Here is a 16400-nt window from a genome sequence, read left to right on the forward strand (position 1 = left end):
GGCATCCCTTCAGACTTGAAGTGACATGGACCTGGGCCCAGTACCTTGGCTGTGTTCTTGCTATCTGGTCTCAAGTATGAGCATGAAGGCTCCTCTTGTTTTGTGTTGGTTAATTAGATATTACAGAAACACTGCAGAGGCCTTCTGCTCTACTCCACACTGTTTCCTCTCCAGGACACACTTGATCTACTCAACCTCTGTTTGCCCTGGCTTCCTCTCTCTGGTTGATCCCCTTCTTCTATCCAGCCACTGCTTCAGTATTTCCACTTCTTTCCTTTAGATGCTGCAAAGTTAACCTCCTTAGGGAAGTTTTCTGTAGCCACCTCAGGCAGGCACTCCACGTTGTAGGCACCCTATTCTGGCTTCATTTTTTCTAAGTATGTATTGCTAGCTAACAGAGTCTCTATTTTTAAACCCATTTGTTTTTCTTGTCTCTCTCCTATTAGAGTACAAGTTCCATAATGGTAGGAACTTTGTTTGATTTTTGTTTATTTTTATTACTGTATTCCTGGTACCTGGAGGATAGAATAAGTAATTTGTAGAACTAATAGATACTGAATAATCTCAGCTCAATTATTGTAAGATATGTGTGTCAATTACGTGGAAAGTCATCTGATTAGAGTTGAGAAAAGGTACCAACGCACATTTGGAGTCTGTTCACTACATGCTATTGATTTGCTCAAGAGGAAGCAAACTGCTTATCCCCCTAAACGACCTGAAACTGTATGCATAGGCACATACTTTCTTCTTCTTCTTCTTCTTCTTCTTCTTCTTCTTCTTCTTCTTCTTCTTCTTCTTCTTCTTCTTCTTCTTCTTTTCTTTTCTTTTTTTTCTTTTTTCTTCTTTTTTTTTTTTCTTCTTCTCCTTCTTCTCTTCTTCTCCTTCTTCTCTTCTTTCTTCTTCTCTTCTTCTTCTTCTCCTTCTTCTCCTTCTTCTTCTCCTCCTTCTCCTCCTTCTCCTCCTTCTCCTCCTTCTCCTCCTTCTCCTCCTCCTCCTCCTCCTCCTCCTCCTCCTCCTCCTCCTCCTCCTCCTCCTCCTCCTCCTCCTCCTCCTCCTCCTCTCCTCCTCCTCCTTCTCCTCCTTCTCCTTCTCCTTCTTCTCTTCTTCTTTCTTCTCTTCTTCTCCTTCTTCTTCTTTCTTCTTCTTTCTTCTTTCTTCTTTCTCCTTCTTCTCCTTCTTCTCTTCTTCTCCTTCTTTCCTTCTTCTCTTCTTCTTTCTTTCTTCTTTCTCTTCTCCTCTTTCCTTCTTCTCTTCTTCTTCTTCTTCTTCTTCTTTTTTTCTTCTTCTTCTTCTTCTTCTTCTTCTTCTTCTTCTTCTTCTTCTTCTTCTTCTTGTTTGTTTTGTTTTGATTTTTGGTTTTGGTTTGAGGCAGGGTCTCACTATATAGCTCTAGTTGTGCTGGAACTCGCTATGTAGATAGACCAAGCTGATCTCGAACTCACAGAGATCTGCCTGTCTCTGCCTCCTGGGTGCTGGGATTAAAGGTGTGTGCCACTGTGTTCACCCAGCCACATAATTTATTTTCTTTAGTCTGGGTTTCAGGTAAAATTTGATTTCCAGTATCCATTGACTGGAAGATGTCCCTGGCCAGTAGGAGGCCCATGTACTGCTAGTTAAGTAGTGTGGATAGGTGCATGTCCACACGCTTTCTTATCATTGAAGCTTGGCACAGGTGGTTGATTATTGTTACAGTTAGGCTGTTTTGTTTATAGTGAAAATAGCAGAATCAAACATTTTTCTGACTTCATAACTACAAAAAGTAGGAATTACCATGAGGGCCTTTTGTTTTAAGAAAAAGGGGAAAGAAGCTAGTTATTTGGGTAACAGATATTCCTGCCTGTTAATTATATATCTGATTCATTCATTTATGCTATTTGCCCAGCTAGTATAGTCATTTGAGTGTTCAGGCACCTTAAAGAGACAGGGCACAATGTTTTAAGGTGTGTACATGTCAGTGGGTATTATAGGCAAAAGTACATTACATGTCATTGAGCAAAGTACATTATGCTCTACATAAGGGATGAATTCATAGTTTGAACTCAGCTTTTTGATGGTTAGGTTAAGACAAAGTCATTTTATGTAGAAGGAACTTGGGAAGCTTTTTTTGGCACACAGCAGAAAAATCTGTTAGTAGTCATGAGCTGAAAGAATACAGTGTATTTGTTCTTTTGGTTCAAGATGTTTCCCAGTCATACACACTAGGTGTTCAGGCTAAGATACATATAACATGGACGAGTGTAGAGCTCATATCAAGTAGCCTATTTTCTCTTTTTTCTTAGTTACCTCACTTGAGGTAATGCCTTAATGCTTTTTCCAGGTGAGTTGCCAAATAAAGTTAAATGTAATATACTAAGAATAGCATTAAAATTAATGATGTTGTTATCTTGACTTGAACTTAATTAGTAATCACAGATTCTGTGGTGATCTGTTGTGCTTTGTTTCTTGCAATTGCCAAATTCCAATAGAGTAGCTCAGAGCCTTGAGCTGTGAGAATTCAAAGGTAAGCTGCTTAAAGCAAGACTGATCTAACTGAAGGTATGACTCTCCAATTTTATTAGAACAGATAAGAAAATCTTTATTTCATTCCTTTTGACATGATTTGCTTTATAGATGACTTCACCAAAATGCTTTGTTAGGAACATAGTACATTGAAGTATGATTTTGAATTCATATATTTAAAAAAATGAAGTATGATCTTGAATGTAATCCCCCCATCCTTTTTTTTTTTTTTTTACAGCTTTTTTTGCCCTCCTCCCTGTGTGTATCTTATGGGCAGTGGGTGGAAGAAAAAAAAAGAACAAATGGAACGAGATGGTTGCTCAGAACAAGAGTCTCAACCTTGTGCATTTATTGGAATAGGAAATAGTGACCAAGAAATGCAGCAGCTGAACTTGGAAGGGAAGGTAATTTTTTCCTAATGTTCACTATTTTTCCTTAATATTTAGAAAATGGTTCTGATCGCAGTGACTACCTGGTATCTTAAGTTCACATAAAAGCTATTCCTTAACCTTCATATCTGCCTATTTGTAAGTCATTATCTTTTTATAGTTTTTAATCAATAAGGCATGTTGACCATGGATTAAAAACTATAAATGGTAAAATTGGTATAATGTTTATTGCAATAGTAAATGCTTATTGTAAAAGAAAATAGAACAGTAAAACCATTTTAAATTATGACTGTTGAGCTTAAAAATATTTTATAGATGGGTTGATTTATTCTCCTGTTACTATAATTCCTGGAGATATATACAGTACACTCTGCACCTAGACATTCAATTCTTTAATGAGTGGATGGGTAATAAAAAGCCAAGGATCTAGCTACCAGTATGTGTAACTGTGTTGGTTGAACTTCATTCTCATTTTAATCAGTTCTAGCTTTCAATCATTTTCCCTTCCAGTAAGATAATACTAAACCAACCAACCAATAGCATCATTGATTGTCTCCCTGGGATACTGATACTAAACTCCCCCAGGGCTGCCTCAGCATGAAGACCTTTCTTCTGTCCTATATTAGACCTTGTTACACAAGTCCTGGACATTGGTAGGATGGAAGCACACATGTGCATGTGAGGAGGTAAAGGACTGCACAGAGGAGTCCGTCTGTTTTCCGCTTTTACCATGGAGGACCCAGAGGATGCTCTGAAGGCTTGGCAGCAAGTGCCTTTCCTCACTGAGCTATCCCACCAACTTTTGTTCACCTGTTCTATTTATGCTAGACAGTATCTTCTGTTTCTTGATGCAGATTAAACCCCATCACGTTAGCACTCAAAATTAAGTTCCCTTTTCTTAGGCTTTCTCATGAGGATGCAGCTGCCTTGTTTACATCCACATCTCATTATTGTTCTGTGATGATCTGCTTTGGCACATTGACTTTATCCTATGTCTCAAAGTTGAACAGTTCCAGATTTAACCTTTAGCTAGTATTTAAAAACTATGGTGGGCCTGTGTATGTACCCAAAGATGCCATATCTCAGTACATAGCCCTAAGTGTTTGCTGCTATTAACACCACTTTTCTTGTCTTTCACAGAACTACTGCACAGCCAAAACATTGTACATATCTGATTCAGACAAGAGAAAACACTTCATGTTGTCTGTGAAGATGTTCTATGGCAACAGCGATGACATTGGCGTCTTCCTCAGCAAGCGGATCAAAGTCATCTCTAAACCTTCCAAAAAGAAGCAGTCCTTGAAAAACGCTGACTGTACGCATGCTTGAGTTCCTTCTTTGTTCCCAATTCTCACATCACATTAACAAGACAAATTCTGAAACTTCAGGGTGGTTCTGTCAAGAGCTAGGTCATTGTTTACTACTATTTTTCTAGGCCTTGCTGTGTTTTAAATTTAAGTGTAAATAAGTAGTGTCTGGCCTAATGAAGTGATTCATTCTCGGTTAGTGTTCTGAGAATCTCAGTTCCTTCTTTAGGATTACCTTAGAGTGGTTATTCTTACTGTTACAGGGATATGGAGGGAATTTTCTTCTTTTGTCACAGTGACTGGGAGGGAAAATAAATGTTAAGCACCTGACCCTGTGGGCCAATGATACTAAATGTCCTACAACACCCAAGGTAATTTCCGTTCCAAAAGAATCTATTCTTCCAGAATGACAGAAGTTTTCATTTCAAAAAGCATAGTGTGCTCTGGAAAGCCAGGTAAGACACTAAACCAAATGGCTAAAGGTCTCCACAGCACAGACGACTAGCTCACTGGCAGATTGTTCACCCCAAGGCAGTGTACCGTCTGTGAATCTACATTTCACACATTTGAAATTCACATTTGAAATTGGTTGGCTGGCTTCTTTAAGCTTTTTGTTGTGTCAAGTTTGAAGTTGATAAAAAAAGAAAGTAGCATGATGCAGCAATTGCCACAACTTCAGTAATGTCACCAATTCTGTTTGGTGGTCGGTCACCAGCAGCACCTCTTCCCTTTCTAACTGCTGGGATGTTTTCTTGTAACTCTCCAGCTGCCTGCCTGTGCTTTCAACTGAGGTTTCTGTAATAGTGACTCTTAATGCATGGCTTTTGTCTTTTTTTAAGCATATCTTGTAACACAAATCTTAAAAGATCTTATTAATTAAAAACAACAGCAACAAAAAACAAAAAACAAAAACCCGGAGCCAGATATTGGGGTGAAAGCAGAAAGATCAGAGAAACACAACAAGCCACGGCCACCTCACCTGGCCGACTCCTCAGCCGATCCTGTTTTCCACAAATCCTCAGACTGAAAGCCTCTTGAGTCCTCACCCCTGAGGGTCTCAGTTGAACAGCTGTTTAGTTCCTGTCTCTTCATGCTTTATATACTGTTCTCCACCCAGCCTTTTCCTGGGGTTAAAGACGTGTGTACTTTGCAGGCAAAGGCATGAGATCTCAAGTGCTGGGATTAAAGGCCTGTGCTACCACTGCCTGACTCTGTTTCCAGTGTGGCCTTGAACTCACCGAGATCCAGATGGATCTCTGCCTCCCAGGTGATAGGATTAAGGGCGTGTGCCACCACTGTCTGACCACTATGTCTAATCTAGTGGCTGGCTCTGTCCTCTGATTAGAGAAGGTGCTGAACAGTGCCCCAGCCGCCATGACCAGGGCACAACCCATGATAGCCCATCTTCACACAGTTGAAGCAGCTGGGCTGGGACTGCCCGTAGGGACCCACGGCTACCGGCATCTTGTTCGCCACCGCGATGATCATGAGAAAATAATGTACAAAGCAAGCATAGGCAGAAGTGCTTCTAATGTCATCTAATGTCCTGTTATTGTCAAATTTTGAGTGGTCTAAAGTAATTGAAGTTTGGGCCGGGTGGTGGTGGCGGCGGCAGCGCATGCCTTTAATCCCAGCACTCAGGAGCAGAGGCAGGTGGATCTCTGTGAGTTTGAGGCCAGCCTGGTCTACAAAACAAGTTTCAGGATAGGTTCCAAAGCTATACAGAGAAACCCTGTCTTGAAAAAACAAAAAATAATAAAATAATTGAATTTTTAACCAGATGAGTCAAAATTCAGATTTCCTGGATGTTATAATATATAGACAAGATTGGCATCTACATGGGTATTCTTTAATCTATGTTCCCATGCAGTTAACCTTAGGCATTAGGAATTTCTGCATTCAGATTTGTTAAGTTCATTCTTTTGGTGTAGTTCAATGTATATTCTATAAATTGGTAATGTTCAGAAGAAAAAAACTGAATATTAGTGAAAAATGTAAAGAAAGACGTCATTAAGTACCGTTTCAGGAGAAGAGACTTTAGTTCAGAGTCATGTTCACTTTCAGTCTCACAAAGGCAAGTTCCAGTTTTCAGCCAAGGAGGAAAATGAGAGGCTCAATGGATGGAACCATTACTAGGAGAAAAAGAAACCAAGGACAGGGGAGTTTTGCTAAAGCAATTTAATAGGAGTCCTGCTAGTGAGAGCCAGAGTGACCCATATCAAGGGAAGGGCATGACTGATTTCCTGCAACCTGACCTAGAGGGTGGTGATGGGCTGGGCGTTGAGATGAAAACTGATAGAAAGGAATGCTGGGAGGAGCTCTCTGAAGTTTGTTCAAGAGGACATGTTTGCCATGGTCACAGTTGAGCTTGCCTCATTGATGGCCATATGCTCTTGTGTACCGGTCATATCTGACATCTTGTCTTGAATTCAGGCAGTTTCCATTCAGATTGCAGAGTGTTGGGATTTTGGTTTTGGGGGGTTGTTGTTCTCTTTTTTATTTTTTTAAGTTCTTTTATTATGAGTTTGTATTGATAGTTTTGTGACATAAAGAGCATATTTCACGTTTAGAATATTTTTAAGTAGATGTGCTTTTCACATCTAAAGTACATCTTTATTTTTAAATTACTCATCTTATGAATTATAAGACAAGTACTGTTTTTCATACAGTGCAACACTTTGTGGTATTTGGGAGATAGCAGAATTCCCTAAAATCATAATGCAGTGGCACTGGCTGTCTTCTTTGGTACGCATCCTTCTAGAGACCTTTGGACACATATTTCACAGGGTTAGATGAAACCCAGAACAAGAACACATTTAAAAACATTTTATATCATTATCTTTTGATTTTTCAAGACAGGGTCTCTCTGTGTAACCTTGGCTGTCCTGGAACTCACTCTGTAGATCAGGCTGGCCTCAAACTCACAGAGATCCTCCTGCCTCTGCCTCCTGAGTGCTGAGGTTAAAGGCTTGCACCACCACTGCCTGGCTTATGTCATTATCTTGATAATATTTTGTGAAGAAATATGCTTGTTTGCTCCCTCCCTTCCTCCTTCCCTCCTGTCTTAGAAGGCTAAATAAAATATTTGCCACCAGAACCTGTTCATATTTATATTGTTGTAAGAATATTCATACTCTGCCAAGCAGTAATCCTTTGCTTGGTGAACCTCTGCCCCAATCGTATAACGCGGACTCCCCTTGTCTTCGCAGTGTGCATTGCCTCAGGAACAAAGGTGGCTTTGTTTAATCGACTTCGATCCCAGACAGTTAGTACCAGATACCTGCACGTAGAAGGGGGAAACTTCCATGCTAGTTCACAGCAGTGGGGAGCATTTTATATTCATCTCTGTGAGTATAAGAATGTGCACTTGATGTTTTTAGTGTGAAGTAATAGTCTCCTCTTTGGGGCCATAAAATGTATGAATATAGTCATTTTGTTGTTTTCTTAATATATAATACATTTTAAAAGATAGCAATTTTGTCTATTTTTGCACCCACTATAGTGGATGATGATGAATCAGAAGGAGAGGAGTTCACAGTCCGAGATGGTTACATCCACTATGGACAGACTGTCAAACTTGTATGCTCAGTTACTGGCATGGCACTCCCAAGATTGGTAAGACTTGGCTTTACTTTACTTAATATGAGGAAGAAACAAATCAGGAAAGATAGAAAAATGTAGTTCAGTTTTTATACTGTTTAATGTGAAAATAATGTCCTAATTATTCCCTATTAGCCATTGCCTCAATTCATAAGTGCTCTTAAAGAATTAGTCTGTTAAAAGTGTGTTGCTGATGTCAGTCTCCTACGCTTTTTAAAATGAATTTGGTGTTGGTTTCCTTTTTGGTTGTATGTCTGTCTTTTTTTTTTTTTTCCTTTAATGTTTGTGTGTGTTACATGCTATATATGAATGTAGGACCAAGTTTTCAAAAGCCTAGGAATACAAGCATAATTTTTATTGTCTACTTGACTAAGACATTTGTTTAAAATTAGGTAGAGTTGGTATTTCTTGCTTTAGGAACAATGCACGAGATTTAGGCCTTTTTGTTCATTAGGTTGTGAAACTATAAAGACATTTTCCCCTTAAGCTGAAAAAATTCCAAAATTCTGCTTTCCAGAACGATGTTTAAGATGCATCTTAAATATCATAAGTGGAGATGTTAACTAGGTGTGACTTATGTAATGGCACTGTAAAAAGTCTGTTAGAGCAGATGTGGCCCTAGGAAAATGTCCCTGTCAGGTGCTGCAGAGGCTATGAATTACTATGGAGAAGAAATGCATGAGGGTCACCTGTCTGGAGGATCTTGATGGCCTTAGAAAGCAGTTAACAATGGAAACTTCGAGATAGAAGGTTATAGGACAGTGGTTCTCAGTCTGTGTGGTGTGGCCTCTTTGGGGTCACATATCAGCCATTTGCATTACAGTTCATAACAGTGGCAAAATTACAGTTATGAAATAGCAACGGAAGTAATTTTATGGCTGGAGGTCAGGTCACCACAATGCAAGGAACTGTATACTCAAGGGTCAGAGCACTGGGAAGGTTGGGAAGCACTGAACTAGATTATAAAAGTTAGAGAGTGTAATGGGAGGCGAGCAGACAGCCTGCTTTGGGTTCTTGCTCTCGTCTCTCAGCTAGTAACATGGGGATTTTAAGGACTTTGCCACTTCTCTGAGCCCATTTTCTAATGGGCGTGTTTGTTTCAAAATACGTTAATAAATAATTTGATTCCGCCACATTATGTCTGTCTCTGACAAGCACACTCAACAGTAGCCTACTGAAGAGTTTTCCTTGTGGTATTAAATTTGTATATTATTGTAAAGATCACTAGAACCTGACAGTGAGAATACTTCTGTCCCTTAGCAGCATTCACAACACCAATTTATTAAAAATGTAGAGTATTGAGCCCCAAAGGAGTCATGGTGGGTTAGGTATTTTTAGTCAAGAACTCCAGATGATTTATGTGTATATCAGTGTTTGAAAAGCACTAGTCTAGACAACAAATGACTGCCTGCCCTATTTTTTACTGTATTCTTTGAAGGGGTGATTTCCACATTATAATATGTTTATAAAATTTATAATGTTTTTTTATTCCTATCCTTATTGCTTATAAATGTTTTTAACATGTAGGTGTAAGACAAATGACTGATAGATTTTTATGTAGTATATTCTGTGGACTGTGACAATGCACAAAATAAAAACTGCATATGGATGACTTGCTTTTTTTAAATTGTTGAAATACTACAGATAATTAGAAAAGTTGATAAGCAGACAGCATTACTGGATGCAGACGACCCTGTATCACAACTCCACAAATGTGCATTTTACCTTAAGGATACAGAAAGAATGTACTTGTGCCTTTCTCAAGAAAGAATAATTCAATTTCAGGTATGTTATAAAATGTCTGGTGGAATCCAAGCTATACACAATGGGTTGGGGTGCTGCTCAGTGACAAATACCTGTACAGCACTGTGTTCATTCCCCAGCCTTGCAGATCAGTAACAACCGACTAAAATGTGCTGAAGAACTAGTGGAGTGATAGTTTAGAGACATACTTCCTAGTGGCTGGTAATTATGTCCATATACAAGAAGCTGGGTTCATATGTATATCTTAGGTCATTGGTCGTTACGCTACTCTAAAGCATGCATATATGATCCTCTCTCAGAAATAACTCAAAAGCAAGAGAGTATTCTTAGATTCTAAATCTGGCATTCAGAGAGCCTCAAAATATCTAATAGTAGAGCACTGGTGTTCCTTGAATCCTCCAAAGTGATGTATAGAAACACGCACACTGTGTGGAAAAAGCATTCAACAAGAGGATTCGAATCTTCTCTGCTTTTCCGAGGGAGCTCCCCAGTAGTAACACTAACATGATTGAAGTGCTAATATTCAATTCCATTTACTCAGAAATGTTCAAGAGGACACCTAGGACATAGATTGATGCTGTAACAGGATAACTGTGGTTTCACGCTGAACTCCCCTTTAAACCACTGTTGCAGAGACATGGCTCCATACCACACTAATGAGTGTCCTGGGTCCCAGGTCCGGGTTTGGGGCGGCTAGTTCAGACTTTGTTTCCAGCACTTTGTTTCCTCCTGCTGGAAGTGCCAAAGCTCCTAATAGTTCTGCAAGCTCAAAGATCTCCCACGATTCCCTTTCTTTGGGACTCCTCTTGCATTTTGCATCACAGGTACTGATCTGGTAATGAAATTAAATAGTAATGAGCCACATGGTGATGGCGCACGCCTTTAATCCCAGGACTTGGGAGGGAGAGTCAGGTGGATCTCTGAGTTCAAGGCCAGCCTGGTCTACAGAGAGTTCTAGGACAGCTAGGGCTACACAGTGAAACCCTGTCTTGAAAGTCTGAAAGAAAAAGAAATTATATAGTAATGGGACACGCTTGAATGATTGCTAACATGTGACTCATTACTTGGTGTATCACTGAAATGTTTGTGTTGTAACAAAAACTACTGCCTGTGGGGCTTCATATTAACATCTGTCTACATTCATTTAGGGATGTAGGGATTAAGTGTATTAGGCTGTTCTCAGTTTTTCTTTCTGAATTCTCTCCTTAACTCAAATCTGCCAGTGTTACTTGGTAAATTCTCTTATATTGCTATGTATACAAAACTCAATATATGAATATTTGTTTTTCTTAAGGCCACTCCATGTCCAAAGGAACCAAATAAAGAAATGATCAATGATGGCGCTTCGTGGACAATCATTAGCACAGATAAGGCAGAGTATACGTTCTATGAGGGGATGGGCCCTGTCCTTGCCCCAGTCACTCCCGTGCCTGTCGTAGAAAGTCTTCAGGTGAGACCCCTTGGTCACAGGCGGCTTCAGCCTTACTGCTGTCCTAGCTTTCCCTGCCATGAACTGCTGATTTTTCTGTGAATGTTAGGATTGGGGTCTTACAACATGCACTGTTAGTAGGAAATGAAAACAGCAGCAGTATGTTTACATGGAAGAACGTTTAAATCACATAGAATGCTATCTTGAAATAGTTTAAGCTGGCTTTGAAGTATGTCATTTAACAGAATTGTTTTTATAAATCTGAACTTCATGAAAATGAAAGCTCATATGACCCAAGCTGTGTTCTTCAGTGGGGAGTGAAGAGCTGTCTCAACGTTGTGGTTTCTCTGAATTGCAGTTGAATGGCGGCGGGGACGTAGCGATGCTTGAACTTACAGGACAGAACTTCACTCCAAATTTACGAGTGTGGTTTGGGGATGTAGAAGCCGAAACAATGTACAGGTACTGATAGAACCTGTTCTGTCACCCAAGGGTTGGGAGGGCGCAGGCAATGTAGAACTGTGCTTTGCTTTGAAAATGCTTCTAAGTGGTGTGTGTTTCTTCCTCAGATGTGGGGAGAGCATGCTCTGTGTGGTCCCAGACATTTCTGCATTCCGAGAAGGTTGGAGATGGGTCCGGCAGCCAGTCCAGGTTCCAGTAACTTTGGTCCGTAATGATGGAATCATTTATTCCACCAGCCTTACCTTTACCTACACACCAGAACCAGGGCCGAGGCCACACTGCAGCGCAGCAGGAGCAATCCTCAGAGCCAACTCAAGCCAAGTGCCCACCAACGAATCCAACACAAACAGCGAGGGGAGTTACACGAACGCCAGCACAAATTCTACCAGTGTCACATCGTCCACAGCAACCGTGGTGTCCTAACAGCCGTCTTTTTGCTAGGACTTAAACTGACTTGAATGCGGCAAAAAGTTGACACACAAAAAAGAAAAACAGAAAAAAAAAAAAGGCAAGGATAAAATGAACAATCTTTTGTGGTTTCTTGGGAAAACTTTTCATACCAGGTGATCTGTCCAAACCCTGTTACCTGCAAGTGCTGATGTGAAATGCAGAAGCCACAGTAAAACGAAAACATCAAAATGTACAAACAGTTGGAGATCAAGGTTTCAGCTGTCTCTCTCTCTCTCTCTCTCTCTCTCTCTCTCACACACACACACACACACACACACACACACACACACACACACACACCCCTTTTTGGTTGGTTTTTGGTTGGTTTTGATTAAATGGTCAAGAAATGAATATGTGGCTGGAGTACAGGTTAAGCTAGAAGACATGCATCTAACATAGTTTCTATGGACCAAGGGACTTGCAGAAGTTTTAGTGAAAGGTACCTTTTCACCATGCCTTTTTTCTATCACGGTATGTAGTACACCTTGTCATCAGTAGGTTGCACTCTCCGCCCCTTGAGCTTCGGCTCTCAGTACATTCAGGTTCAAGCCTGACCATGCTTGTTCAATCTGAGTACCGAACACTTCCAGGTTCTTTTGGTCTAAGGCTGGAACTTTTTTTAAGCTGAAGTCTTATGACTTTTTCATAAGTTAGAATTATTTTGATTTCAGCAAGTCAAATTTTGTAAAGGCCTGCATACTTTTTTTTAAGATTATATGAAGTCTGTGCAAAAGCTTTAAAAAAATGCCTCTGCCTTGCCTGCAATACATGCAATGTATGTTAACTTAGTCTATTCTCAGATACTGTTGGTAGTTATTTCTGTTTTCCTTTTTTTTTTTTTTAATGTATTTATAGTGGTAATCCAAGAGATGCTAACATTTACGTGGAGTTCAATGTGGCCATTTAGTCCTTCTGAGTTAAGGGCAGAGAACATCACCATTTGAAGGGTTTGTGCCTCTTTGCCTATCCATCAGTTTATCTGTGTTCCAGGTTTGTTCAGGTTCCCTTCCTCCCCAGTCTTGTACATAACGTGTATTATGTGTAAGTTAAACATTTTATCTTTATCTTGGAATGTTCCCAGTGATTACATTTAACAGGGTGTTTCCCACCTTGTTGGCAAATGACAAAAAATATCATGAGAATTGTTTGCTGCCAAGATGGTGCCCTTAGGGTAAAATGAGGAAAGTCTCTGCAAGATACTTTATTGTACTTCATTTTCCTTTTTTAGCCTAGGCCAGAACATCATTATAATTCTAAACGTAAGATCATAAGATGGCTTTTATTAGATGATAACTAAATAAACTGAACTAAATAAAATAGCCAGAAGACAGTACCTTAGAAACAGATAGTTGTAAGTTTATAAAAATACAAATGTAACTTATATTTCCATTTCCCCTTTTGCTCTTTGTTTGTTTTTCCTCCAGTAGAAATGTTCTGTTTTTTTTTCTTTTCTGTTAAACTTGGGTTGCACTCAGGCCCATCAAACTCAGTGCTCATATTGCCAGTTTTATCTGCTTCCATTCCTGCACTTTGGTAACGCCTTGTCCAGTTTCTTGGGAATTGCAGCAGATTCACTGGGCTCCATTGAGTAAGGAACCACATGTGTGATGCTAAAGGACACGGTCTAGTGGTGCCATCCTCCTTGATAGAGTAAGAACTACCTCTAGATTGTGGTAAGCTTTCACTGTCCCTTAAAACAGGAGCCACAAGGACCTCCTGATGCAAACTGTAACTTGTATGGCATTTTCGGTGTCTCTCTGGCTCCCTGGACTTCTGAAAGTTGTCATGTAGACGTGTTAAGAGTCCTTTGTCAGGAGCACTGTTTTCCATCTCTGCTGCTTTGCCACTCACTGTTTCTGGAGACTGTCACTGTAAATGCCACTCGGAGCATCTTTAAACTGCCCCTCCTTGGTTTTTCAAGGAGAAGGCCATCTATAACAACATGTGCTGGTTAAGTCTGTTGCTGTGGCGCTCTCTTACCGCCAGCCTTCTTCATCACCCAGGCTGTGCTGCACTAGCGATTGTAGCCTTTCCCTTCAGATCTGCCGCAGTCCGTCTCCTCCCCTGCCTCATACCTTCATTCTGCTTCAGTGGTCAAGGGCAGAGCTCACTGTGGCCTTACCTGTCTTTGCAGTAACTGTTCTCAGCTTTCCTTCAGACCTGTTTCCTTCCAAGCACCACCCCTCAGTTGCCGTGGAATTGGGACACTGCAGTCTGAAGCGGTCTCAGTGCTTTCCCGGGTCACACGTCTCTCCTCTTAGATTTGGGATTTAGTTAAGAAATCAGTTAACTGAGAACGGATGAGATGCTTTTGAAGAACAAACTATTCCTTACCCAGCTTTGTAGCTTACAGTAACCAAGTTCATGGCTTTATTAAAATGAACTTTGACTTTTTAAAATGTTTATATCTTATTTTGGTTCTTTCGTTTATTTTAATAAGAATTGAAATAACTAGATTATAAGTCGTTTTCCTGTTTTCTTTTCTTTCTTTTTCTTTTTTTTTTTTTTTTACAAAGTCCAAGAATGTAACAATAAAGACATCTTTCGTATGGTTCTATGCCAGTCCTACCACAGAAAAGAGTGAATTGATACGTCTGTTTTACCATGTTATTGATAGTTCTTCTGTCGGCTGCTTTTATTAAAAGTCCTTTTTATGGATTTGTAAATCATTTTCAATATATGATGTAGAGGAGTCTTGTCCCCATTTATTCAGAATGTTTCCTCCCAGATGATGCTGTTACAGATGCTGGTCGTTTCCCCTCATGAAGACTTCTTAGGATGGGATTTCGTCAGTTGTAGTGTGTGGGTTTGTGCTCCCATTCTGTTAGAATGAGTCTGCACAGCTTCTCAAAACATGCAGAACCTGAGACCCAGCATGTATTTTTTTAAGCTCCTTGAATTTGTCAAGAGATTGGAAGGCAGGCTGAAAACTGAAAATGTGGGGATGCCCTTTCCATTGATTGCAGAGCTGAGCGCTAGTGGGATTTTGAACTTGCTGCTGACCGCTCTTAAGCTGGGGAAAACTTCCTCATGTACAGTTAACTAGTGGAACCACCTGTCCCTCTCTGCCATCATCTTTGATGGTTTTGTATCTTTCTTTTTTGTGTGGTACTGGGGTCAAATCTAGGGCCTCAAGCACATTTGCTAAGGCTTTTTTTTTTTTTTTTTTTTCCCCATGAGACAAGGGTCTCATCCATGTAGCCCCTCAGGGCATTCTTAGACTTTCCTGCCTTAGCCTCCAGGTGCTGGGACGCCAGGTATGGCGGGATGCCACCACTGCTTTTGTCTTTAGAGAAACTGGTCAAGCTGTCCAGCCACAGAGAAATTGTAATGTGATTTTTTATTAACCCAACTAGTAATTTAATCAAAAAATCTGACAGGGGGAATTCCTATTTGAAAGAAATGCTATTTGATTATTAGCCAAGTTAATGGACATTGTTTTCCAAAGCAGCTGTGTTTCTGGTGAGTACTGAACAAACATGATTTTTTTGTGTCACTTTTGATTGATTTTTCAAGCACTGTAACTCGGGATGGATGGTTAGAAACAATAATATATTAGGGTTTTTACTTAACCCTTTCAGGACTGAGCTGTGTTACCTATTAATTTCTCCCTGTGTCGTGATAATTGTTTGCCAGCATTCAGTACTGTGTTGCTCCCAACGTAGGTCTCTGTAAAAGCTCAGTTTTAGCTTATTTCTTGTACCTTGCAGCATGCTCTACACATTCAGTCCTTATGGGGTTTACTTTACAAACTGTGCGCCTGTAAGGGTTATTTAGCAATAAGATAGAAAATTGAGCAAGTTTATACCATAATTTTGTAGAAAAAAGAATCTGCTCAATTCCATACTTCATCCATGAAAAATCTGCAATACGAGCAGTTTCTAGGAATAAATAAAAAGGAAATGTAAACCATTGTAAATGTCTTCTGTGAGATGTGCTGGATGCATGTATCATCGTCTTTGATTTCAGAATACTTCATAAAGATAAAATTAAATTCTATATTACAGTTGTGGACTTAGAATCTTACCTTGTCTTTTAGGTGATATTGAAGTAATAATTATGCTAAATTAGTTTCTTTTCAGTGTTTTTAAAAATGATTTTCTTTTCTTCCTTGTGTTTGGGAGTTACTCAAAGGACACATCTCCCAAGCCAACTCCAACAAAACTGAAGACTGCCTTTTAGCAATGCCTTGCTTTTTTTGTAGTACAGAGTTGTCATTTTGTGTAGAATACCAAAGAGTCATAACGGCAGTTCATTTATGCTTCTAGGCATTTATGCTTCTAGACTCCCCAAAATAGGGCTGAATGTATTTCATGCAATATTGAGACAAATATAAAGGAAGAAATTAAACCATTTCTGATCTCAGGTTAAGTGATTCTCTGACCTCCAAAAAAGGAATTGTAAGAACTTTGATAAAGAAACCTTGCTATAATCGTTTCTTCCTATCCTAGGAAACAATTTAGTTGAAATTTGCATTGTGAAGTCTACAAAGGTTGAAAC

At 39.7% G+C, this 16400-nt stretch overlaps 1 protein-coding gene across 2 annotated transcripts in view; it reads left to right on the top strand.

Moving 5' to 3' along the window:
- Positions 1 to 15899, top strand: part of Rbpj (recombination signal binding protein for immunoglobulin kappa J region) — an 80450-nt gene extending 64551 nt beyond the window's left edge. For both annotated transcript variants that reach the window (XM_028865914.2, XM_028865916.2), the window contains exons 4-11: positions 2738 to 2903; positions 4029 to 4203; positions 7405 to 7542; positions 7698 to 7810; positions 9440 to 9580; positions 10854 to 11009; positions 11347 to 11450; positions 11558 to 15899. In XM_028865914.2, coding sequence (XP_028721747.1) covers positions 2738 to 2903; positions 4029 to 4203; positions 7405 to 7542; positions 7698 to 7810; positions 9440 to 9580; positions 10854 to 11009; positions 11347 to 11450; positions 11558 to 11873 — 1309 coding nt within the window. In that variant the 3' untranslated portion in view covers positions 11874 to 15899. The remainder of the gene's footprint in view (positions 1 to 2737; positions 2904 to 4028; positions 4204 to 7404; positions 7543 to 7697; positions 7811 to 9439; positions 9581 to 10853; positions 11010 to 11346; positions 11451 to 11557) is intronic.
- Positions 15900 to 16400: the final 501 nt, after the last annotated feature.

This window comes from Peromyscus leucopus, chromosome 10 (genome assembly GCF_004664715.2).
Source record: "Peromyscus leucopus breed LL Stock chromosome 10, UCI_PerLeu_2.1, whole genome shotgun sequence".
Classification (NCBI taxonomy): domain Eukaryota; kingdom Metazoa; phylum Chordata; class Mammalia; order Rodentia; family Cricetidae; genus Peromyscus; species Peromyscus leucopus.